Raw genomic sequence first — 27,396 nt, forward strand, 5'->3', positions numbered from 1 at the left:
ATACAGGGTGTTAGCCAGCCCTTTGAAAAAAATCCCATTATAACTGTATTATGCGAAATGTCGCATTTTTGCCAGGCTAGCTTAACCTCTTACTGACCGTGTAAACCCAATTCCTTTTGAGGGTCGACTGGGCTGTTCCGGGGCCCCATCCTCATAAAATATGAAGGTCCAAATATGGGATACAGTGTGTTAGCCAGCCCCTTGAAAGAAATCGTATTTTAACTGTATTATACAAAATGTCGCATTTTCGCCAGGCTAGCTAAGCCTCTTACTGGCTGTGTAAACCAAATTCCTTTTGAAGGTTGACTGGGCTGTCCCGGGGCCCCATCCTAATAAAATATGAAGGTCCAAATATTGGATACACTGTGTTAGCCAGCCCCTTGAAAGAAACCCCGTTATAACTGTATCATACGAAATGTCGCATTTTCGCCAGGCTAACTAAGCCTCTTACTGCCGTGTAAACCCAATTCCTTTTGAGTCGACTGGGCTGTCCCGGGGCCGCATCTTCACCAAATATGAAGGCCCAAATATGGGATACAGGGTGTTAGCGAGCCCCTTGAAAAAATCCAATTATAACTGTATTATGCGAAATGTCGCATTTTCGCCAGGCTAGCTAAGCCTCTTACTGGCCGTGTTCATTATGTCAATGTTCAGGTTAGGTGAGGAAGTAATAATTTTTACTATGAAACTATTTTTTTTCAATTGAAAAGGGAAGTTATATGAAATTTTGAATTTACGTTTATTAGCATGTTTACGGTAATTTGAATAGCGAACCGACCACAGAATTCTATTCGCTATTCAAATAGTGAATAGCGAAAAGCGAATAGAACTCCAACTTCTGAATGCCTATGTCAACACATATTATATTCATGTCAAAAATAAATTGCATTTTAGTTACAATACACATTGCAAGACATATGTTTGCGATGCTTTTTTATGAATTATTATCGTACATGTATATTAAAGAAGATGGTAGATAAGGTGTGTTAAATGCATAAATAAGGACAGACAAGATATTGAAAAATTAAATATCGACAAATTAATCTAATAATTCTTTTCAAATCTCATTCAAAAATATGTATATTTAACATAACATCGATTTGTTACCCTTAATTTATTTGTTCAATACTTGGAATTATGTTGCTTTAAACTGGCGTTTAAGTATCAAAACCTGCATATAGTGTCACTTCTTAGAACTTCAATGCTTTTTTTTTTTATAGAGTAGGTCATAGTCTAAATAAGGTCTAATGGAGATGGAAAAAAAACGAGTTCAATCAACTATATAGAACGTGGAGATATGACCCGGCCACTATATATTAAAAGAGATATCACATTGTATCTCAACAATTGAACGTTTTAGAAAAATAATGCAAGTTCGTGACTTCACAGAAAAAATCGCATATAGCATTTAAACATTTAAACAACCAGATTGTTATGACAGAATTGCTCAGGGGTTATATAGCACCTGACATTAGGTAACCTTATAAAACTAGGCTTTTTTAGGCTTTGGGGTCAATACCACCAAACCATAAGCCCATGGTTTTTTTTATCGTTTGTAAAAACATTCAAAAATGAATGTAGATAGAAGTTATGATTTTGCATATTTGTATTATAACATTATTAAATATATTTAGGCCTAATTCAATTAGTAATTGGGAAAAAAATAAATTTGCAATGGTATTTTGTGACTATAAAACAAATGGGTATTTGCGCTAACTTATCCTCCTGTCTTCTGTCCTAGCATATCAATATAAAATTATGTTGCATGTTGACAGAATTATCCTGCATCCGACATCCTGTATGATGCGTGTGCTGTATATAAATATTGAAAAGGCTTTTATCGAATAAGTTGTAGATCGAACTAACTAAAACCAATATTACGAAAATATCGCTTGTACTAGCTCTACATAATTTCGTTTAAAAACAGCATGGTGGATTGCGGGAAATGGAGAAATATCTAATCACTTTACGTTTTCTCATTTAATCAGCGAATGTCTGATTGAAAACGTATTAGAGCTGCTGCGTTTTCTCAACTGAAAAGTAAAGTTTTTATGTAATGCTGTTTGGTTCGTTGACAAACTATTTGAAATTCACTTAATCGAAACTGACAGGTTAGTTTTGGTTTGTTGTTGCAATTAACATCTGATTTTTTTTTTCCAAATAGAGAAAGAGATATGAGATACATACCATGTGTCATAGATTAAAGTATTGATGATTTTGACTGGTTGATAAAAAATGGCTATTGAGAATGTCAACTCTAGTGACATCATTTCCAAACAATCGGATATTATTTATGTTCTCAAGAAATGAAGGAATTAAAGTCAATCCGCGTTTATAATTACCACAAATGGTGCTAGTCCCCCCTTTATTTTACTCATAAATGTTTAAAAACTATCCGGGTTATTGAATTAATTTTTCATTATCTCATTAATGGAGGAAATTCGAAATATACGGATAAAATATATTTTACAGTTTTTCTCAAATGTTATGTTCTTAGATTAGATTATGCCTCTGTAAAACTTAATTAGCATCGAAGCTAATGTCACGAAACTTATAGCGAGCGCAGCGAGGCGGCGTGAAGCGCCGCTCACGTAGCGAGCTCCATAGACAACGTGTACGAACGGAGGAAATTCAAGTTGAAATCTGCACATTGTTCAAAGAAATTTTTATGAGGCCACGTGAAAAAGTTCTACTATCCCAGTGATCCTTTGCGGTACATAGCAACATGGTCGAACAGGAAGCGTTTCTAAGGAAAATTCTTACCTCTAAATTGCATACATCATCTTCATTTAAATATAAAAAATCCTTTTAAAAACATTAAAGTAAACAACACATATGCTTACGTAAAAAAATCCTGTACCTATCGACATATGACGTCATTTCCTTCCCCGAATTTGTCCGACAATTTACGAAAACTGTCGAGCTCAAAAGAAAGTTAAATATGACGTCACAGTGATCTCGCGCTTTAATTTCCCGCGATACATTTAGAGGTGGATCAAGCATCTGTATTGGATGTAACGTGTAGGAAGTACTCACTATCAGTGTTAACGGTGACTCTTTGGCTGATTAGTTTTGTTTTGATAATTTGTTTTGCTTAGTAAATACACATGCAAGTTCCATGCTAAATTTACTTTCATATTGATCCAATCATATATGCATACGTTAGGTAGGTGACAAAAATTATTAAAAAAGAAAAGTCCAATCATTATTACATTTAGATCTACGTGCAGCCACGTCATTTTGTAATGAATAAATAAAAGGAAAACAATCGAACTGTTAAAATATCTACGTGACTGTATTTGTTATAGTTGCATATGTGGTCAAACCTTTCAAAAATATTGGATATCATACACTAAAAAAGAGTGAGGGCACATGTCTACAACACTCATAGAGCGTACAAAAAAAAATTGATGTCACAGAGGGAAATAAATTAAACAAAGGTAACAGCAAGGAATAATAATAACAATAGAATGAGAAATAACACAGACACACAATTTATTGTTTACTGATTTTAATGATCATTATTTAAAGGTAAAGTAATGATAAAAAATAATTGTATTTACATAAAAAGAAACAAACGGCTTTGTGTTTATAAAAATATTTTATTTAGTCTGTTTAACATTTTATTAATGCTCAGTGGCAGTTTGTTAGGAATGGACCATTGGAATAAAAGTTTTGTAACTTCGGGTTCCTTGCGGTGGTAAAAGTTTTCGAGACAAAGCCAAAGTTTTTTGGTTAGGGCAAGTCCACGGGTTGCATTTAACAATGATGACAGATGTGTGGTTTCTTCTGCGCTCGTCCCAACGGTTACACCGTAAAACATATTAAAGCTGTAATAGTGTGTATTTTTATAGGCTCAGTACTGCCAAGCTCCTCTTAGCACTAGCTATAAGTGGGTTAACCCTTTAGCTCAATAGGTGGAGCTTTGGTTTTTAAACGGAAGGGTTTCGAGTTCGAGCCTATTTGTGGTCATTCCTCGTCTTCTATTACAAAGCAAAGCAACTAATTGAATTGCTGACTACTGTGGTAGAAATTCAACGTAGCTTGATTATTTGTCTGACTCCTTCACTGAATCTATGGCCAGTTCCTCTTAATTTATATCTTAAAATTTAGTTTCAACTTTAGTTGTATTTGGCAGTAAAGGTGGCTCACTGTGTTATAAGCTTGAAATAGTTTCTCAAATGAGCAGTAGAGGCTTTATTTTTAAAGAGAGCATGGTCTTGGTGTAAAAGATTATAAGTATACAGACGTGATGATGGTGATAGAAGTCAAATAGGCTAAAAATTTTGGGCAAACATTTTTTTTATTACCGGTATTTAATTGGTGAATCTGGATAAAAGCTGCAGGCAGATTTAACTCAAGATCTGCAGTTCACAAGCTTGAAACTTAAACCACTGAGGAACAAATTGTTTTGATATTCAATATAATGGACTGATACCAGTGGCGTCAGAGGCAAAATGAAAGGGGGGGCTAGACTGATCAGAAATTCTTGACAAGCCCCTCCCCCCCCCCCCCCCCCCCCAAAAAAGAAAATGGTTCATCATTATGGTTATGTATATAACTTTGACCAAAAAATGGGAAGGGGGGGTTGCTAAGTCCACCTTAACGTCTGACTTTCTCTCATTGCAACAAAATTTAACTGGACCAGCCTTTAAACATTCTATTTTAGTTCGTTATTTGTTCTCCTTTAGACTTGACATGAATCAAAGGGGAACCTTTTTACTCATTTTTCATAGTTCTGTACAGTGTACATGTAAATTGAGGTTGTTCATGCTTATTTTAACTTAATATGTGTGCTTTAATAGAAATGAAATTCTGCTTATCTTGACATATAGACAATGCTCATCTGTAGGGAAGTAAACTATACATTCGTTGATGTTATGCTGTGGAAAGACTACATTTAAATAACATGTAATACACGTAACCTAAAAAACCTGAAAAGTCCTTTAACATTAATTATGAATATACCATATTCACATAAACTAGATTAGTAGTTATCCGAAATCTCCAAGTGATTAATTTAGCATATATATTTATCATTCTTGTCTTGTGAAAGTTCATCTTTTTTATATGTAGGCATATGGTCGAATTTGCTTTTAGGAGACATTAATGCAGGGTAAACATTTTCACTTTCACACAACTTGATTTTATTTTTCAGCCTGAATTATGGCTGCTCTGGATTCTCTGGCCCAGCTGAACAGTCTGTTAGAAGAATGGGTGAGGGAACACAACAATGGCTCCTTCAACGTGATGAACACTCTACACAGGTATTCACTGTGGTCTGTGTGTGTGTGTTGGTGTGTGGAAGGAAGGGGCTGATTCTCTTCGTTAAGGTTTCAAAATAAATATGAGCAGTGACAAGTTAGAAAGAAATTTATAACAGAAAATTAATTTTTAAGTTTCAGGCAGTCAGTTATTTTTACAAATGCACTTTTTTATTTTTATTTTTTGCTTGTTTGCAAAGGACTATGTGCGGTTTTATGCATTTTTTTGCCCCCAAAATCAAAGTTTTAGAAAGAGCTTTGAAAATAAGGTGAAAGATAGTTAAAATCATATTGGAAATAAAGGTGTAAAAGGTTATCACCACAGTGACGTCATAATGTAGAAATGACGTCATGAAGATTGCATAATTTTGATAAATTGATGTTTTGTGGCAAAATATTGGTGTTTTCCGGTGGTTTTTCGACTGGGAAACATCGAGCGCAGTCTTGCTCAAGTACCATTTTTTAGTATAATGTGTATAACTATCTGAAGAAAAACATACGTTAAAATCGCACTTGAGCAGACCTGCGCTCTATACTTCCGAATGCAAAATATAGAACAAAATGAGAATATTTTCATTTGTTTGCAAATTTGCGGGAAATATGTCATTTAGGTGACGTCATAGATAAACAGCGAATGAGCATTGATGAATAAAATCAGCATTAAAGTTATAGGCATCCTCTATACAATGATTTGTGAAGATTTTATTTTTATACGATATTATTTAAAAATTGGTTGAAATCGGGGGCAGATATTTGACCATACCGCACATAGTCCTTTTTAAGTAATGTAGCATGCGATCAATTCTAATTGAGTCAGAAAACCTTCGAACTTTAAAAGTTTTAATTTATGCTTTAATTCTGCAGGATGGCCGAGTTACTAGAGAGAGAGACAGAAGAATACTATAAGATGGACCCTGACCCCTTTGATGACAGACATCCCGGGCGGGCAGTACCTACGTGTGCTCTGGGTCACCTCATGAAGACTTTGTTCAAGAGTGAAGAGTTTATGAATAAGGTAACACAGGGTGGCCTCTATTTAACACTTCAATATAGGCATTATTGGCAAGTTTGTGAAAAAGGTATGGAGTTTACTTGTAATGATGAAAATGCAGGTAAAAACACAGCAATTTAACTGTGAATGCAGCAAAATCACTTTTAATCTTTCATTAATTGCAGTTAGTGAGTACCTACCTAATGAGTAACCGTGACAACACAGAGCTGCACATCGCCGCATCACGTCTGTTGTTGGACGTCATGCCGGGACTAGAGACCACCATTGTTTTCCAAGAAACTGTACGTCGTTTATATGTTACGTACTGAAAATCTGTATGCCTTGCTCAAGAGATGTGTAATAAGATGCTGTTTGTTTTTAACTAGCTAGAGTAATGTACTACTCATATAATATTGTGGCTGGCAGGGTCATGTTTCTCTTTTATAAGTACAAAAATTATCAATTGGTAGTATCTGTTGATAAAAATGATTTTATACTAGCATGCATACTTCGTCATGAAATCATAACTTGCTTTAATGAACTTATATGATAATTATTTTAGAAGTATTTTTAGTGATGGGCAGTAGATTTCAAGAATTCTGTATTATGTAAATTTGCCGCAAGGTATCATCTAAAATCAAACTGTGATGTTACAGGAAACAGATAACCATCAGTACCTTATGAATGAACTTTTTAACATGTATGACTGATTTTCCTTTGGTGTACACAGGACGGGTTGGTGAGAAGACTGCTGCATTGGGCTGAGTTTTGTGAGGACCCCCTCAGATCTTATGCCACAGGGCTTCTTGCTGGGGCCATGGAACTCCAGGATGTCGCAGACAAATTTAAGGAGGCCAATGGGACATTGGTAAGTGATTGATACCTTCCAGTTCTGTAAACATGCAAATTTAGAAATGATTGGTAATGTATGATCAAGCAGATCATATTTGCATAATACAGATGCATTAACTTGTTGCTAAAATGTGTCTGTATTTTCAATTAAAGATAATGAATTTTGCACTTATATTTCATTATTATCCCCTTGCATTCATATATATATATCGTACAACACACGTTTGATATTGTCAATGGTTAAACCATTTCGGAAGATTTATTTGAAAATATTTACAGAGAAAATTTGAAGTAACACATTTATGACCAGATGTAACGTTTTAGGTTCCACTGATGTTGACCCGCCTCCACAAACTGAAATGTGACTACGAGAAAGAAAACCAGGAGAACACATCCTCTCACAGTCATGAGGATAACCAGAGACACTTCGGTATATTTGGTCAGGAGCCCAAACAGTCGCCCGAGAAAAAAGTCTCCTCCGAAAGCCCGACGGGGAGTCACAGCGGAGGAGATAACCCCCAGGACTCGAGTCAGAGCTGTCCCACACGGGACGAAAAGAGCGTCAAATCGGAGAGCAACAGCAGGCGCGAGTCCATGAAACGGGCCCTGTCGCCTAGTTACTATAGCGATGACCTTTACAGATTCAAGCGAGGTCGAATCAGAGAGGATTCCATCAGTAAGTATTCTGTGTCCTTGGCTGCTTAATTAATTATGATGTGAGGCTTTTCAATTCTTCTCTCGTACATGTATTAAATTTATTTGCAGAAAAAGTTGATTTTGTTTATTTTGATTCTAAGTTACTCCTTAACCTCTACCCTTAACTTGCAATACTGTAAACTTGCTTAATATCTTTTAGATTGAAAATGAAAGGGATCTGATTTCATCATTAACATTTAATTACTTGGAATTAAGTAAACGCTGTTGAATACAATAAGCTGTTTTTTTTTATTAAATTCTTAAAGAAATTTTTAGATATATGTACAACAAATAGTTTTGAGATTATCAATTATGAACAGTTTTTTTAGAAATCTTTTTTAAAGCTGCTTGGTCCGATTTTTTTGTTATTACAGTATCAAAATTTTTTCCATACAAACCATTTATCTTAGAAAGTTACGGACTTTCTCCTATTTACACGAGCAGAATCAGTCTCCTTTCAAAGTTAGAAATATTCAAAGTAAATAAAAATAATTAATTTTTGGGCAAACGAAAAAACAAACCGAAGTGCATCACGGGAATTCTTAGAAAAGGAAACCGTTTGGTTTCGTCCCCCGAATGATTGGGGTTATTCAACACGCATGCTATTAATCGATTGCAAAGAAAGCAAACTTCAGATATAATAGCGAACAAAACGTACACATGTTTATTTGTAATTTGTTTGACTATTTCGACCTTTATTTAATGCGATGTCAAAGTCGTAATACAACCATACCCGTCTCGTCGTCAGGGGTGAAATTTAACATGAGGCGAAATAACGCGGTACCCTTTTATGTCGTTTGTTTGTTAGCAAATTTTGTACATATTTTTCTTTATTGAAATTTGGCTTAATTGACTTGAAAAAACTACTGCAATGTCTATTATTATACAGATACTAAGCATAACCATCGTTTAAAAGCGTGCATAAAATTTGATATAAAATCGGACCAAGCAGCTTTAATGTAAAGATTAAATAAAAAGTTAACTGTGATGATATTTCAGATGAGTGCAGTAACAGTAGCTGGGCCGAGATGAAGTGTTATGTGATAGGGACCTACAGTCTGATGCCGCTCAGTATAGCCATGAAACAGAGGGTCATTCTACAGTACCTTACACCCATGGCAGAATACCAAGAGGTTATTGTGTTCATAATCTTGTATAAATCTTCAGTTAATTGTAATTTCCACACTCTTTAGCAGTTCGATGCCAACACAAAAATTTAATTTTGAATTTTAAAAATGTTATGTGTGGGTGTGTTTTATATAAATAAGCCACCTTGCGACTTACAGTTGATTGGTGCAGCCTTTGAACACAATGCATTGGACCTGGTGTTTTTCTACATGGACCTGAAAAAGAACGCAGATGTCAGACTGGCTTTTGAAGCAATCAAGGTAGAGAAAGAAATCTATGCTTTAAATATTATGATTTGAAAACGCCTTTATTTTGTTATAGCCAATGAAAGCTTAACAGTGTAGTTGGGCATGAATTTTAAACTGTCCATTAAGAAGATTGTCAGATGATGTTGAATTAAAGAAAATGTAATTTTTTTATGCTATCATCTTTCAGTACACTGCTAACTTGCTGTGTCACAAGAAGTTTGCCATAGAGTTCCTGTCCATGCAGGGGGTCCAGAAAGCCCTGCAGGTGCCCCGCCCCTCTGTGGCTGCCTGTGGGGTCTCACTCTGTATCTACTACCTCTCCTACTTTGAGGACGCCATGGAAAGGGTGAGACCCTATAGAATGGCATAAACACCTATCCTCTCTTTCCATTCAATACTGTGAAATCATCAGAGTAGTTCAGAATGATTTTCGTGGATTTTGTTGTTACAAAGATAATCCCTGAAATAACTTCTATACAAACTTAAAAAAAAAAAAAACTAATTATACACCCGCTCCGAAGGAGAGGGGGTATACTGTTTTACCCTCGTCTGTCCGTCTGTCTGTCTGTCCGTAACAAAAATTTATGTCGCATTTATCTCAGCAACTATTTATCGCAGATGCTTGACATTTTTACACAGTGTTTGTTTTGGCATGCCATATCGTTGGATATATTTTTGTACCAATCGGACGTCAACTTCCTGTTAAATGAGTACTTTGGTTTTTTTTAGCCAAAATTTTCAAACAAATTTTCGTCAAAGATTTCTCAGCAGCTATTTATCGCAGATGCTTGAAATTTTAACACAGTGTTTGTTAAGGCATGCCATATCGTTGGATATATTTTTGTACCATTCGGACGTCAACTTCCTGTTAAATGTGTACTTTGTTAATTTTAGCCAAAATTTTCAAACAAATTTTCGTCAAAGAATTCTCTGCAGCTATTTATCGCAGATGCTTGAAATTTTAACACACTATTTGTTTAGGCATGCCATATTGTGGGATATATTTCTGTACCAATCGGATGCCAGCTTTCTGTTAAATGTCGACTTTGCTTATTTTGCATATTCACGTCAGAGCGAGGGTATCACTAGTGAGCATTGGCTCACAGATATCTTGTTTTGAATCATGTTGAACATCATTTAAAATGATTGCACAATACAAGTCAATTTAAATGCTGATTAATGCACAGAATGAAGATTAGAAAAATAATTTTTTGTTTTTCCGTGATTCATATTTTAGGTCTGTTTGTTACCAGACAGGACTCTTCAAGATTTAGTCAGGTAACTTTCCATTATTGTATTATATTCTCTATCCTAGGTCCAAGTTTGCAATTAGATTTAATTCATTAATAGACATTCTTCTCCCAACCACCTGTATTTTATGGCACTATATCAGAACTGAGGGCAAATAAGTGTTTCAAGATTTATATATGAATTTGATTTGATTTATTATATGAAAATGCAGCTTACTTTTTGATTAATGTTATGGACATTAATATTTTGATCGAACAACTTCTCTTTCTCTCCAATGATAGCTACACTCTCTGGTTGCTTGAGTGTTCCCATGATTCAAGTCGCTGTCATGCTGCCATGTTTTTTGGACAAGCCTTTCCCTACAGGGTGATCCTAAATTTGTTTGATCAAAAGGATGGACTAAGGAGACTTTTTAATGTGGTAGGTTGATGAAAAATGTTGTCAACTGTTTAGTTTTAAAGGAAAAAAGGTAGAGTCTGGAATGTGATAGTTAATGTTTGAGACATCAGCTGTGTATATCTATTTTTATTTATGAGTCAAGCCAGTTATTATATACAGGCTAATTTAGCTGTTGGTACATCTCTGCTGATCTCTAATGCAAAAAACTTTGTAAAAGTGTATTTATATGTAGATTTTGAATATTCCAAATCTGTTGAAGAACACTTTGATAGCCTAGGCATAAGCTGCAATTTGATAGCTACATAATTATTTTGTTTAAGTGATTCTCAACATCCTAAGGTGAAATGCAAAATATTCATTTTTATGGCGTCGAGCGAAGCTCGAAAGCCATCTAGGGATCGTACGTCCGGAAGTTACATTTTTAGGAGCCAAACAACTCAAATGAGTGCAAAGTTTTCGTATGTGTTTGAAGAAAAATAGATGACATAATTCAATTTCGGGCAGAACTGTACGTCAACAAAACAAGTTTGCAGATTCGAAATGGTTGCCGTCTTTAAAAATGTTCACATTTTATTGAAAACAATATGTCTCAGTTTCAGCGGATGAATACACTAGCACCGAGACACATGCGATAGCTGGGCTTACATACTCAATTTGGTTATGAAATGTACTAGCCCGCAAAATAGATTATTTTGTATCCATATCGAAAATTGACAATGCACAAATGTTTGATCTTGTAGAAACAAAACTTCCTAATCGAGCGATAAGTACATCTACAACCAAACGTTATTTTAAACCAACTAGTGAACTACTTTCACTTTGTAAACAACGTGAATGGGTGCTCTCTTTTATCTACCCCTGATCTTTTCGGCCCGTGTCATTTGGACCCTTGTGAATTTTAGATGAAATTGATAATAAGAGACAGAGTGGTTATCAGCAGTATACAATATATAGAATTAAACACAATAATAATTTTAATATTTATTTCCATATAAATAGAGAAAAAAAATCTAAATTTTTTTTTAACTCCTAAGATATTTCTATAAACTTAAATTGTCAATTGAAATTCAAAACTTTTTAAGAATTAGGTGAGCAAATTTGTAATGAATTGTAATTTTATAAGTTATGTGATAAATAACATTTTCTATTTTTGTTTAAAGTTTACTAATGTATTTTTTTTTAATTTCTTTTTTATTTTCGATAATTTATGAAAAAAATACCAGCTTTTTTGGCAAAATATTGCATAAAGAGTACCCTCATTGTACGGATGAGTCCTCCTACAGTTTTCAAAATAAGAAGTTGTTCTTTTGCAGATCAATTAAACATATATCAGAGGTATGCATATTGCTGGGATTTTGATTTTCGATAATTTAAGAAAAAAAATACCAGCTTTTGAACTTAGTCATTTTTGGCAAAATATTGCATATAGGGTACCCTCATTGTACGGATAACTCCTCCTACAGTTCTCAAGATAGGAAATTTTTCTTTTGCAGATCAGTTATACATAGGCTATATCAGAGGTGTGCTTAATGCTAGGATTTTGGTTACCGATAATTTATGAAAAAAATACCAGCTTTTGAATTTAGTCATTTTTTGGCAAAATATTGCATATAGCGTACCCTCATTGTACGGATAACTCCTCTTACAGTTTTCAAGATAAGAAGTTGTTCTTTTGCAGATCAATTAAACATATATCAGAGGTGTGCATATTGCTAGGATTTTGATTACTGATAATTTGTGAAAAAAAATACCAGCTTTTGAAGTTAGTCAATTTTTAGCAAAATATTGCATATAGGGTAACCTCATTGTACGGATAACTATTCCTACAGTTTTATAGATAAAAAGTTGTTCTTTTGCAGATTAATTGTACATGTATCAGAGGTGTGCATATTTCTAGGATTTTTATTTCTAGTTATTCATGAAAAAAATACCAGCTTTTGAACTAAGTCTTTTTTAGCAAAATATTGCATATGGGGTACTTTATTTCACTGGATATGGGTTGACATGGATTATGGATACAGTTCACATAAAAGAAAACCCGGTTTGCTGTCACATTGACAGCTTTTCACTTGTTAAAAAAATTATTTAGGTTTTTACTCTTCAAATTAACTTTAACTCGACGCCATTGTGGCCCTTCAGGCCTTTGATTTTTTTTCAGAGATAACAAGCAGTGACAATAGAAAATTACATGATAAAATCAACTGAATATATCATAATTTAGCAAATAAATTTATGAACTATTTTCTTTGGTGTCCATAGATCAGCACCCTACAGATCCTGGATGTGGATGACCAGAGAGAGGTGGGGGACGACCAGATCTTCACCATGAAACAGCTCATACGCCACGTCTCGCTCGCGCTCAAGAAATACTTCGAGGCCCACATCTGTCACAAAGTGGATGAGATCAAGAGGTCACATGCTCGCAGTGATGACAACAACTCACCCATTCATGAGATTCCTCCATATAAGGTAAATTTGGATTTTTGTTTTAAGGCAGGTTAAGTTTGATACTTAGGAGTCTTGCCATTATCAAGGCTAACATTGACCTATATTCTGTTGGAATTTTATTAAAAATTACTATTTTCAAAAGATTTAAATAACTCTATGTAAGATGCATTAAGCAGTGTTTCTATTTTTGCAATTTTATTGCAAGATTTATCCTCCTTTGTCAGCAATCTTTGTGAAATTCTAATACCAGGTTGTAAATTGAATTATTCCCCTTTATCTTATGTCACTGAATATGAATTTTAATTTTCATCTTAATTGTTGCCATTTTAGGAAGATGTAGTTTCAGTATAATTATTTTGTCTTGTATGTACATGATTGTAATTTATTGACCTCTGCTTTCACTAGGCTTTGAAATTAACACCAGAATTAGTTCAGGAGAACATTGAGATTATGATGGAGCTGATGCCAATTCGAGTTCATTGGGCGCCCGAAATCACATGTCATAAACTGGGCGGGATCAAACTAATGTGTCAGCTGATCGCACTGGCCCCTACGTGGAACCACTTCACTGGAAAGTAAGAAATAACTTCAAACAGTTTATTGTTAATGTGGTCATGTTAGAGAAACAGTTCTGAAGATTGAAGGCTTCATAAAATAAAATTTAGGACAGTTAGGGTATTTAGAAAAATTTGAATTACATTAGAATTTTGTTTATGATTTTTTAGAGAGAATTGTATACATGTTATTGAATTATATTGAAAGACAACTTTATTTGGTCAAATGATATGTGTATGTATTGTTTTGTCCCTACAGAACAGAAATGATAAAGAACGTCCTTGATGTGATCAACGTGTTGGTGGCCACACCCAAGTCTCAGCTGGCCCTCCTGGAGTCTGTCCCCATGTACAACAACATCTCCACACCAGCCATCAGGTAAACCTTCAACAGGGTCCACCAGCAAAGCTTGGAGAGACAGAAGATTAGTAGCAATTGTTACATATATAAGAGTGATGACAGATGGTTCAGTTAAGATCTGTAATACTGAGATTTTGTGACGGGCATAATTAGGATATAATCAATCACTATGTAATTGCCTTGCGTTTACTGTGGAATTATTTAATTTCGTGGGGGTCAATTTTCGTGGATTGTGGGGTTTTTGTCATTTGTGGGGATGTAATTTCCTGGATGCGTCAGTGTTCAGTTTCAGTAAGAAAGATAACTCTTTCTAAATTTGTTTTCGTTGAGGATGTAAATTTGTGGGGGAGGGATACACATGAATGCCACGAAAATTTTAATGATTCCACAGTATATCACTATCCATATAAACACCATCAAATCAAATACTTCCAAGTATGCAATGAAATCTACATTCTACAAGTTGGGGGTTTTTTTTTCAAGGAAAGAGGAGGGGGATTGATACTTAAATGATTTTGGGAGTAGTTCACTAGTTAATGTGATTTTGTTATGAGATACCTTAAGTTGTTGCCTTATGATAGCTTTGTAATGAGAACTCATTAGACAATCAGGGTTTTATATAATTATATATTTTACAGTGTGCTGATTGGTCTAGCAGAGGGAGAGCTACAAGATCCAGAGGTCCAGAAGTCTGCCCTCAACATCATCATCAACTGTGTGTGTGGCCCCGTCGAGAGGGTAGGCTTTATGCAGTACTTATTGTATACTTATATGGCTCAGTTCCTGCTTTCATTGTTACTTTTATTGTATCAGTCCATTGGAGAGGGAAGGCAACTTTTAGCTTGTTGTCTCAAAGTAATAATACTTCAGTTACTATTTCCATTGTACTTATATGGTATGGGCTTTGTTGAGAGGGCAGGTAATGTAAAGATTTTAGTCCTCAGTGAAAACAATTCAGTTACTGTCTTAGTTATTATTTGTATTATGTTGTAGGTTCTTAGCATTTTATCATCTATAGAGCTTTTTCGACATGTTTGTTTTACTTTGCCATTATTATAATATTATGTAATATATTATTCATTACATCTGACCTCAACCTTTTAGCTGGGAGGAGGACTAGGGAGATTTGTTGCTGGATCTAAAAAAAGAATCAACCTGAAAGTGGGAGAAGATGTCCTCAGTAAGATGTGGAATGGGGTCAGGGTCAACAATGGGATCATGGTAAGAAGTGGGTCAAGGTTACCAAGAATGTACTGGAGGATATGTTGAATTATTAAAAGAAAAATATATTTGTTATAAAAATAAATCTATTTTCTTGAATTTCTTTCAATCACCTGGTACTTTTACATGTAAGATATATCTACAGTAAAACACGGTTATAGCGAACACGCTTATATTGAATTGACGCTTACAGCGAGGTGATTTTCATTACCTGTGACTTTATTTCATGTTGTAAACTTGATGGATATAACGAATTACGCTTATAACGAAGTAAAATTGACCGTCCTTGGGACTTTGTTATAAGCGTGTTTTACTGTATATGTACTGTGAAAGTAAATGTATTTTTATTTTTGATTGAATAAAGGCTCTGTTGAAGTTATTGTCCATCAAGACCCCAATTACAGATGCAGACTGTATCAGGGCGCTGGCGTGTAAGGTAAGAAACAAAGCAAGCGAAGCGAGCTTTAAGAACCAGTGTGCGCGGGAAAAAGAACGAGGTAAACCTACAGTTCATCAAACAAAATTTTTTGTCTACGTCCCATAATGCTGTAATGTTTTCACTCGTGGTGCTATGCCAAAAATGGCTGACTTTTAACTGGTAATTTACGGTGTCTTGAGGGTTGAAGACACATTTTGAGTACCACACAAGCTTTGGCGAGACGTGTACAGTAAGCATTACGTAACGTTATACGAGTAGGGAGGAAATAAACAATAGGACATTTTGAACTAAATAAAAAAAACAAACAAAAAATGAAGGCAGATATTGCATATAGTCTAACCATTAAATTTAAAAGTGGGAAATTACACACCTACAAACAGGAATCTCTCTCTCTCAAAAATTCATTGACGTTCGTTGATACCTTTATAGCACTAAAACACTAAGTTGACAATTATGCAAGGTATATAATTTCTTGCTGCGCTCGCCACAACGGTAGCACCGTAAAACATATTATGATGTTGACCAATTTCATTATTTCGTATAACTGTTTCTTGGTTTTCAGGCATTGGTTGGTTTGTCTAGGTCAGAGACAGTGAGACAGATCATGAGTAAACTTCCTCTGTTCAACAACGGACAGATTCAGTGTAAGTTTATATGTCAGGCTCAAGAATACATCTAATTAAGAGATAATCTGCTAGATACATGTACATGTATGTATAGAGAGGGATCATTATCAGAATGTTGCATGTGCACAAGCTCCAAATGATTGATATTGAAAATAAATATTTTCATTCTTTTCCACTTCTGATGTATTATGCTTAAACATTTATAGATGTTTTAAAAGTACTTGAACTAAGTATCAATTAATATGTACATGATTTTTTTAAACAGTGCTTATGAAAGAGCCAGTGTTACAAGACAAGCAGCAAGAACACGTCAAGTTTTGTAAATATGCCAACGAGCTCCTGGAGAGAGTGCTCGGAAAGAAATCCAGCGCCAATCTAGACGCCTCCCTGGAGGATATCAGAAGGGTAAGAAACGCCCTCTCATGTCAATTTTCAAGTAGATTTGAAAATGAAAATTGTGTAAGAGAATTAGAAGTATTCACAAACCTTTAAATTTTTGGCCAATCAATTGAATTTTTATTGGGTTTCCATTGTATGTTTTAGGCTGACAGTTTTGCTCAATTAATAAAAAAAACCTCAATAATATTTGAAATAGGAATTCTATACAAAAGCTGGATATACATATATGCACAGGTCTTTGAAATAAGCATTAATTTGGATTATATTTTTAGTTTCTATTGTGTGTTTCAGGCTGACATTGTTGCTCAATCGAGGATCACATTCCAAGAGAAGGAGTTACTACAGCTCATACACAGTCACCTACAGTCCAAAGGTAGTCTGCATTTCTCTATTTATTCTAGCGAGAAATTGGAATCTATGTGTTCATAGGATGATTATTAGAACTCCTTGAAACTTGTGGGGAAGGAAGGTTCAGATCTAAAACGGAGTTTGTCTGCCATTGGCCATGAATGTGATAGTAGTACATTGTATTGATTGTCTCGTAGATTTAACAGGCTATGTGGTACATTTATTGCACAGGGTTCTCATACTAAATATCTTTTTTGGAACCCATAACCTGATTTCTTTTGATAGACTTAAAATTGGTAAATTAACGATGAGAAATATTGTAAATGTTGCAGGATTAGCGGATGCAGCAGCTGCTTTACAGAGGGAGGCCAACCTCCCCCGCAGTATCACTCCCCCCAACGTCCTACCCGCTCAACCCTGTGTTTTCTCCTCCCCACATTTAGCCTCCCCCAGAATTGTAAGTTTCACATTGCATTAATTTTTGAATTTAAAATTCCATGAAAATTAATGTAATATATGTGTATGTACATTTATAAATGTCAAAAAATGTTAATAGAAACAAAGTGCTGAAGAACTGACGGGAGTTGATTTTGTCGATGTTTATTTATTTTAAAATCAGTGATATGTTATTTTACATAAAAAGTACATGTAGTTTCTAATTTGAATTACGCACATTTTTATAACATGAATTTTTGGACTTTTTTCGACAAGAATGTCGAGAAACCCTCATATGAATCATGTTAAATAATATTTAAAGATAACATTAATTCAATCAAACTTTGTATCGGTAATAGAAATATTTCTCGAAAATTGTATGGATCCAAGCAATATTTAACTCTAGTCTCGTTCAACCAAACGCTCGGCTGACACCGTAAATCTCCGACAAGGATTTACAGAAACAGCCGAGCGTCGAGTTGAAGAAGACTATATTGAACTCTGGCTTAGGAATACATACGACTACAAAAAATATTTAAATTGTTCGTACCATTTAAAATCTGACTATTTTCAATGTATTTATAGATAAGTTTCCTTGAAAAACAATGCTGTAGCATACATTACATCAAATTTATCAATTATTTTCAAGACCTAAGTCTTGTCAGCAGCAATGATTTGTGCTGAGGTCCAAACACTGTTTCACTTTCAGTTTGTCTGAGTAACTGCTTAGGAGAGTTGATTTTAAAATCAACTCCCAAAAAAGGTTTGAAAAAAAGGTTTTTGATTTGTAAATGTGCATTGAAAAGAATGTTGTAAAATTTGCTATTCTTTTTTCCCTATAGTCCAGACAAATCAGTCACTCTGCCGCTGCCCACCTCTCCGGCACCCCTGACATCCCGTCCACTAGTTCTGGTTACTTTAGCAACTCCAGCAGTCAGAGGGAGAGTCCCACCAACCCTGGTTCCACCCCCGGCACTCCTGGACCAATCAGATTTCACATTGGTCGGCACAACCAGCAATTCTCACCTGGCCTTGTTCCTGTTAGGGTTAGTGTTTCATCTATTATCAGACTGCAAGAGTTAACTCAAACAAACTGATGCAGATTTGTTTTCCATGTAAAAGCAATACAATTTTGATATACCAAATTATGATGATGGTTTTGATGCAGGAGAAGGTGTAAAAAAAATTTGTTTATCATACATATTGGTAAATGAATTACCTGAAATCAGGGAGGGATTTTTTTCATGTGCCTTGAAAATTTGCAATAACAGGGAAATTTTGTAACTGTTTTTATTTGCTTCAGTCTTATTCTAATAGAATATTCTGCGCTGTAAAAGTGATTGCAAAAATTTTTTTAGATCATAACCATATGTAAGGTAACTGCAAATTTTTTGATTTTTTTTAGTCCTGCATATATCAAGCAAAGAACTTGAAACATATGTACATGTAAATAAAAGCATATGCATATGGATCGGTAAATGGTTTCTGCTTGTAACCATTCTTATATATTATGTTCATGTTTTTGCAGGGCTCCGCCAGCAAAAGTAGGTTCAGCACAGAAAAGGACTGCAGTCTTAACAGTCCTGTCTGGAGGTCAAAAGGGCATTTAAAAGGTCAAGGAGACTATGACATGACCTTGGATAAGATAGTGACAGAGTACCTCCGTAAACAGCACGCTCTGTGTCGGAATCCAGTCACCACCTGTCCCCCCATGTCTCTGTTTAAGTGAGTGGCCATGTTTAACATACTTCATGTATGGAGTTTTATTCATTTGATAAAACTTGAAATTTACTAATTGTACTGAAAGTAATTGTTTCTGTGTGATGAGTAAATTGCGTGTAATTTTGCGAGATTCATGTCACGGCATTATTGATTTGCTGCTCATAGACTTTTATGCACATTAAAATTAAAATCTCGGGTCATTGATTTTTGTTAAAAATTTCAGAAATATACTTCATCTTACACAAAATATTTGTGCATTCACGATCTCAGGTTAATTAATGCAGAATCAATATGACTGAAATCACTGAATGCATATCAGGTCATTACCTTGTTAAGATGGAGAACCTTTTTGCAAATTTTTAGAAGAACTAAAGATTCACAGAAGTTATCTCTCTGCAAACAATTCAGAAGTTGGTTCTGATACACAAAAGTCCTGATGTAGTTTCATCTATAGGTAGGATTTATTGGAGGTACTTGTAGTTGTATTGTGTGCTGAACTGTACTGTCTGTGTTGTTACGTTACAGACCCCACCGCTGTCCCGAGCCGCGAGGAAGAAGAATGGCGCCACTCAATGCCACATCCAGGATATACAATAGAATGGTGAGAACTGTCTGGGAGTGGCAGTTGGAAAAAAAAAAGATTTGAGTTTTGCTTACTACAGATAAATAGTTAAGAAAATGAGCCCATTATGTAATAAAAGTACAAGTTTTGGGAATCTTTGTGTTGCTGTGTATTGACAATGCAGTATTTTTAATGCTTTATTTCTTGCAAATCAAACGTAATAAGGAAATGTATTGTTTTGTTACAAATATAACACAACACATCAACATGAGTGTACAATGTACATGTATACACAATATTGTATAAAATAAACCTATATTTATTTTGCAGCTGGGGCCCAAGGTGGGGGGGATAGGAGGTGCTAGTGTGGACAGGAAGTTTATCTACAGTCGGTAAGGCAGCAGCACAGAAATAATTTATGCAAATCTCGCAAAATTCTTTGGTGAAGTTTAAAGTTTTGAAACTCATATCCGTAGTGTATTTATGAAGAGTATTCCAAAGAATGCTCCAGCATGCGAGTCCACCATAATACTTTTGCCTTCCTTGTTTGCAGGTTTAGGCCCTGCCAATCCTACAGAAACTCAGACGATGGAGGAATGCTGTGTTGTTCCTTTTCAGTGAGTGGTGTTTCTTCTGCACAGTCTTGATACCTTTTTTGACAATCTTGTTAGTAATGCACATAGTTTTAAAGTCTTGCTTTCACTTTCTAAAGAGGTTAATTCATTAATGGTTACATGTAACAATGCTACCAGAGAGATGAGCATTTGTGACATGAGCATCTGTGGCAATTCTTGCTCTTAAAATGTTAGATTTTGAAATTCAATAAGGTTTACCTATATCTATAGTGATATACATGTACTTATTGGTGGTATTTTTGTGTTGACAGAGAGATGAGCAATATCTGATGTATGGGACATTCTGGGGAGACATCAAACTAGTCAGTCTGCAGTCAGGGGAGGTAAGTCTTCTACTTGTCAGGGATTTGTATTGTGTTGAATCATTATTTGCATTAAAGGTCTTCTTAAAATATTTTTAGGATGCAGTTTGTTTTTATTTATTTTTTTTTATTAATTCAAAAATACATGTAATTGTTTGGGTTCCAGGAAACAGCCAGCTATAACTTTCATCAGGTTCCCATTGAAGACTTCCAGCAAGCCAAAGTAAGTGATTTTTTTGTATTATCGGTGAGCTCTATCATTGATAAAGATTTGAAGAATTTTATGAGTTTGATATTCACTGCTCTCTGTTTACTGCTTTATTTGAATTCTTCATCATTGAAAATAATATTAGGTATTGATATTGCATTAACCAATATCCTTTAGGATCATGATGTTCTATTGGTCAGCTATGCAGACAATGGATCAGGGGTCTGGACCTATGGGGATGTTGTGGAAAACAAGTATGTATTCCAAACATGTACATCCTCATCTCTTTACCCCATCACACATATCTCGAACCCTCAGATATTATAGTTATTTTTTGTTCTATTGAATTTAATTAAGATAGCAAGGTTTACATTGAATTTTGTCTTTATTGACAAGGTAGAAATTAAGTAAAATGACTGCCTTGACAAGAAAGAAATCTTTTTTTTTTTATACCTGAAATGACCATGATTGGCTTCAATTTTTGAATAGGTACAGTTTTGAAGACAGCCATATAGAGTTCAGTAAACTGATCCAGGACCGGATCATCGGGACCAAAGAGGAAACAGCCAATGTAGGTCATTGGTCCTTGTGTTACTTTCATTATGGACTTTTAAACATTCGCTTTTACCTCACTGTCAAATAATGTAATGAATTGGAAGAAAGATTAAATGGAGAAAGAACTACATGTACTTTGAACGGCTAGATTTTCTTAATTTGTGCAATGCTAGATGTAAAGTTATTTGAAAATGTTATTGCTGAAATGGTGTTTACTTATGGACATAGATATTTTTCCATCTTTGACAAGTTAATTTTTTTTCATTTTAGATTTTAGAATGTTTTCGGCTATTTTTGATACCATAGGCATGTTTTCAATTTTTTTTTTTTTAAGAAACTAACGGCATTTCAATCCTGATAATGTGTAGTCAGTTCTGGGACATGTATAAGTTAATACCAATCTTTTTATATGATTTTTGCGTATTGCAGATCTATGATGTCTCAACAGGTCAAAGAATTCTCAAACTCTTTGAAGCTAACAAAGCCAATAATTACCGGGAAAATCGTGCAACCTTCAACCCCACAGACGAACTGGTCCTAAACGATGGGGTATTGTGGGATATACGCAGTGGCAAATCCATCCACAAGTTTGACAAATTCAATGACAATATCAGCGGAGTCTTTCATCCGATGGGTCTGGAAATCATCATCAACTCTGAAGTTGTATCCTTTACCTGAATATAGTTTCAACAGACTTTGATACAAAATAATTAATATACAGATGTAGACACATATTTACATTTAGTGGTAATTGTTGGTTAAGATTTTCTTTTATGGGTCCAAGTATAATATGGTGTCTCTTTTCCTGTAGTGCCTTCAAAATTCAGTGATTTTTTCACCTTCAGAACTTAGTCTGTCATGTATGATGAAAAATATATTGTATACAAAAAAACCCTTGGCCATTCATTGTATTGCAACCTGTAATCTTCATGAATTGAAGAGTTATGTGAGATTGGAAATTCAGTTTAATATGAAGGTCATAGTAATGCCTTCCAGGTAATATATTTTGATAAGTTTGTGTCTGAGAAAGTGAATATAGTACAATGTACATGCTGAGTATTGGCACTTGTACAATGATAAGTGCCTTTGAATAATATGCTGCTGCATGTTTCGCCACCATTTTGTTGAGTTGATCTTTAACTGGGTGCTAGTGGGACATCCGGTCCTATCATCTCCTGCACACAGTCCCTGCCTTAAACCAGTGCCAAATTCGCTTCAACAACCGGGGCGACATCATCTACGGTGGGTAGTATGTAATGTAGATTCCTATATAATTGCTAGCAAAAAGATAATATTTATAATATTTGTAAATTGGCAAGAAAAGCCTTGAGTGAAATTAAGGTGCATTGTATTTCCTTTGTTAATTGATCAATATATGAGGTACATGCTGTGTATTTATGCTGGGTCTTTTCATGACTATATTTCTATTTCTTTAGCTTTGTTTACAGCTGTGTGTATGTGTACATGTTGTTTTTGCTATGTTCTTAGCAGTCATTTTTATTGCTGCCTGATGTCTTTATACATGTTTAATTCTCTTTTCCATGTTTGTAGCTATCTATGTGATGGATGAGGAGATGGATGACTTTAAAGGAAGAAGTCCGTACAGCTCCACCTTCAGAACGTTTGACTCCACAGACTACAGTTCAATTGGTACAAACACTTCCAGGATCCTAGAATTCAAACCTTGTCTCTTATAAATATTGCAGTATGGATGACCAGGATATGAATGGGGTTTTTTGTTTTGTTTTTTTTTTTAAACAGCAAAAAATGATGAGAACTCACATTGTATTGATTTATGGGACATTAATTTTCAGCCACCATGGATGTAAGGTCCAAAAGTATATCCGACTTGTGTACAGATCGGTCCGACTGCTACCTAGCAGTGGTGGAGGTGAGTGGTTATTGTCTGTGGTTATTAATTTTCAAGGGAGGTAACTGTTGCCTCTGATGGATATGATGCCAGTGCCTTAATTTGTCATTTCTAATTCTTCACATATATATGGGAGTACTTCATTACGTAATTCAACTGTTTTGTAACAAATTGCAAGAATAAAAAATCGCGAATGTCAAATTTATTATAGTTTCATGAAGTTTATATCTGTCCGAAAAGTAAAAGTGACATGTTAAAATTGGTGAGATGTGCTTCTTGGGATTTTAGGATATTAATTCCTCATGTTTGAATAGGAATCTACAGTACCGGTACGTACTTAATCGTTTACTTGCCAGGTTGCCTTTAGCTAAATGTAATATCTGCTTTGTAAATTTCACTTTTAGAATCTGAACACAGAGCTGGGCACTGAGGAGTTTGTTTGTAAGCTATACGAGGTTGGAAAACTCCGAGACGAGGAAGATGATCAGGTATTTACAACTCGTAGAGTGTGTCTCCTCAACTGTCCATTGTAATGTTGTTAGGTCTTGACCTGAAATCATTTTTGTCCTTGATAATTAATAAAATTGAACTGTTGATTGATTGATTATTTGATTAATTTGGACCAAAGAATGTTTTGATATTTGATTATTTGATTGATTTGGACTAAAATGTTTTTTATAATTACATAATTTATTATATGTTTTACTTTTAACCTATTTTTATAGCCAGAAGATGATGAACTTGATGAAGTGGATGATGAAGATGATGATGATGAAGATCTTTTAAATGATTTCAATGACTCGAATGATGATGGTATGATAGATTTTTACATTGAAAGACTTCAATGGATGTAGGGTTTTCTCAATTGCTGTGCAAAAGAGGGCTTATCCAATGAGTTATTATATTTTTGGGTATAGTGAGGTTTTGTATTTTTGGAGATATTTTGCATAATTGATGTTGCTGAGAAAAATCGAACTCATTTGATAACTTATGGCGAACATTTATAAACATGTAAGACTTAAAATTTGTTGAGATTCATAAAAAATGAATGTCAATTTAAGTTCAGCAAACAGTATTTTACATGTGTTATGCACTGTGCCAAATAGACACGGCAGTGTGTTTAGATATGGGAGAACAACAAAAGGGAAGTTGACGGGACCTCTATAAAGAAATAACAATATAAGATATGTGAAATGTGCTTCATGTAGCTTTCACTGCTATCCTCTATTCTGATGTGGCATCAGACTTCTTTACAGACGGTGATGATGACGATGATGATGAAGATGATGAGGACAATGAAGAAGATAATGGAGACTTCTCGTTCAGTGACATGGGCAGCGATGATGATGATGATGACGGAGATGATATTGATGATGACGCTTTATTTGAACTCTTATGATCGAGTTATATGTGAGGGAAAACTCAACCACTTTCATTGCAAATATCCTATTTTATCCGAATTTTCATTATGAATACTGGATAATCATGAACTAAAATTAACTGTCTTTTAAAAGAATAAAATACATGGGAAGGACTAAAAAAAATTTACAATAATTAATAACTGATTAATTTTCTATACGCCATTGATGAAAATGTGGTATTCAATGGTTACTAAGACCAGCTGTGTTAGAAAGTTAAGTATGTATAATTGTGTACATTTTGCACATTTTCTGAAAGTAACTTGTGTTGAATCTGTTCTGCCTCAAAAGTCTGATATGACGGACATTTTGTATGATATTGTAAAAAATGTACCTACAGGTGCTACTGGGCATACATTGACTTACTGTAAGGAGATTATGCTGACAATACTTTGTGTTTTCTTGTTTTATTTGTTGTGGGTTTCCTCAGAATGTTGATTTTATAATTTATGAATGGTTATGATATATTGTACATTTCTCAAGTCATTAAATATTTTACAGATATCAATAAATGTTGATGCTATTTAATTTTGGTCATTTATCTTTTGAAATTAACACTGTCTTCTCCCCTCCCTCTATTGCTACTGTGATCTGGGGAGTATTTTTAGCTCATCTGAACCAAATGCTCAAGTGAACATATTAATTAATCAGACCATAGTAGCTTTTCTGTGTGTCTTTAGCCTTTTAACATTTTAGAAGTCTTCATCAGAAACACTTGATCAGTTTCTTCCAGACTTGATTGAAATCACATTATCTTTGCGTGAAGGTTTTTTCAAGGTCTTTCAAACTGTGATAGTCAAATGCAGGGGTTAAATGTAAAGAGAAAATATTGAAGAGGTGTTTCAAAATTCTGTTTAAAAGACCTTGATAGCCAGTAAAAAACATGTGGATCTAGAATCTAGAACCCCCTCCCCCCTGCAAAATTCAACTTTTCAATATTTATATGCCTAAGACCCCCTCCCCACACCCGGGCAAACTCAAAAAACCGTCGGAACCCCCCCCCCCCCCCCCCCCGGAAAAAAAATTCTGTATCCGCGCGTGATAAATATCAAAACGTCTTCATAAATTTTTCTATATAATTATGATAGGTAATAGTTCAATAACTGTGACATCAGGAAGTCAAGAAAAGCAAACATTATAATAAGTTAATATTTAGATACTTTAGATCTTGTGATCCAAGTCTCCAAGTTTAATTTGCTTTTATCTTGACCCCTATGGCATCGGAGATGCATGCAGTTCATAATTTTCATGAATTTTCCGAAGTTCACAACAACAGCAAACAAAAAGTAGTTCTGCTGAAGGACTGTAGGCTATGCTTCTAGAAGTAGACCAGAATAACAAAAAAAAGAATTGTATTCTATAAATCGTCGGAATTTGAGAGACGGAGGTCATCACAATATGGAAGGTGGAAGGAGTGTCGCAATTTTTACATTGAAAAATGTTTAAAAAAATGAAGAGATATATATTTATTTATTTTTACAACCTACAGGATTAAAGTGCAGAGCAGATAAAGGTACTAGGAGGCTGCAAACTTCTTTTAATTTTTCTTCGAATTAATGCATGAATATAGAAATACTTTGAAATTGCTTATAACTGCAAATATCGACATAATTTAAAAATCCAAGGTCGAACGACTTCAAACAATATGCTGTTGAGTTAATTTTATACACGTTAGAAAATGATACCATTTTCCATTCAAATGAATTGATTTTGAGAATTTCGATATCGAAAATTGGACGGTAAATTTGTTGCTCGTAATAGAATCGCGTCAAGTGCTTGAACATAATCGAAAATTTAGTTGTTGAAAGGGACCAGCTGTGAACCTAAAATGATGCATAAAGTTGACAAAGGGAAGGTATTCATACATAAATGTAACTGATACACTGTTTATCGGGTGCAAGAGATAAACTGAAATGTACAGATTGTGTACTCATTGCGTAACTAATGAAAGCCTTTGTCCTTAGCACGGAAAGAGACAAAGATCTATTTCATGAAAATTAAAGTCGTATGCCTAACTTGACAACAGATGTTCAATAAAATAGATATGCAGACGTGCTAATCTATGTTTACATTGTTCACTGCATGGTAACCGCCACTATCTTCCATGCATTTTTGGATAGAGCTTTTATTTACAACTTGCCAAATATTGTTGATCGGACATTTGATAGCAACACAAAAGTAACTGATTTATGAATTGACATATAAATTGAATTTTTCAGCTCACCTGAGTTTGCTGGGATTTTCCGTTTACTGTTCGTCCGTCCGTCCGTCTGTAAAGGTTTTACATATTCGACTTCTTCTTCAGAACCACTAAGCCAATTTCAGCCAAACTTGGCACAAAAGTGAAGGAGATTCAAGTCTCCTAAACTGAAGGGTCATGCCCACTTTCAATGGAAGATAATTTTCGCATTATTGAAAATGTGTTGGTATTTTTGAAAAATCTTTTCAAAAATCAATTGGTCAG

The 27,396-nt window shown here is 34.7% G+C and overlaps 1 protein-coding gene across 3 annotated transcripts; it reads left to right on the forward strand.

Moving 5' to 3' along the window:
• The first annotated feature begins 1,906 nt into the window (after nt 1-1,906).
• Nucleotides 1,907-25,460, forward strand: LOC105335373 (DDB1- and CUL4-associated factor 1). Of its 3 annotated transcripts, none has more exons than XM_066081800.1 (37): nt 1,907-2,111; nt 5,159-5,267; nt 6,129-6,279; nt 6,441-6,557; nt 6,986-7,123; nt 7,432-7,783; nt 8,803-8,936; nt 9,090-9,191; nt 9,367-9,525; nt 10,417-10,457; nt 10,712-10,850; nt 13,089-13,298; nt 13,683-13,852; nt 14,091-14,210; nt 14,831-14,930; nt 15,297-15,413; nt 15,778-15,849; nt 16,415-16,496; nt 16,744-16,883; nt 17,169-17,250; nt 17,558-17,682; nt 18,503-18,706; nt 19,189-19,385; nt 19,908-19,983; nt 20,275-20,336; nt 20,498-20,561; nt 20,831-20,902; nt 21,048-21,104; nt 21,267-21,343; nt 21,579-21,660; nt 22,074-22,307; nt 22,796-22,886; nt 23,196-23,294; nt 23,459-23,535; nt 23,919-24,002; nt 24,240-24,327; nt 24,759-25,460. In XM_066081800.1, exons 2-37 carry the CDS (start codon nt 5,167-5,169, stop codon nt 24,911-24,913), a joined length of 4,371 nt encoding a protein of 1,456 aa, XP_065937872.1. In that variant the 5' UTR covers nt 1,907-2,111; nt 5,159-5,166; the 3' UTR covers nt 24,914-25,460. The 3 variants fall into 3 exon arrangements, with proteins under 3 accessions (XP_065937872.1, XP_065937875.1, XP_065937874.1); XM_066081803.1 differs by having other exon boundaries at nt 24,771-25,460; XM_066081802.1 differs by having other exon boundaries at nt 1,907-2,040.
• The last annotated feature ends 1,936 nt before the right edge of the window (nt 25,461-27,396 follow it).

Source organism: Magallana gigas, chromosome 4, assembly GCF_963853765.1.
Source record: "Magallana gigas chromosome 4, xbMagGiga1.1, whole genome shotgun sequence".
Taxonomy (NCBI): domain Eukaryota; kingdom Metazoa; phylum Mollusca; class Bivalvia; order Ostreida; family Ostreidae; genus Magallana; species Magallana gigas.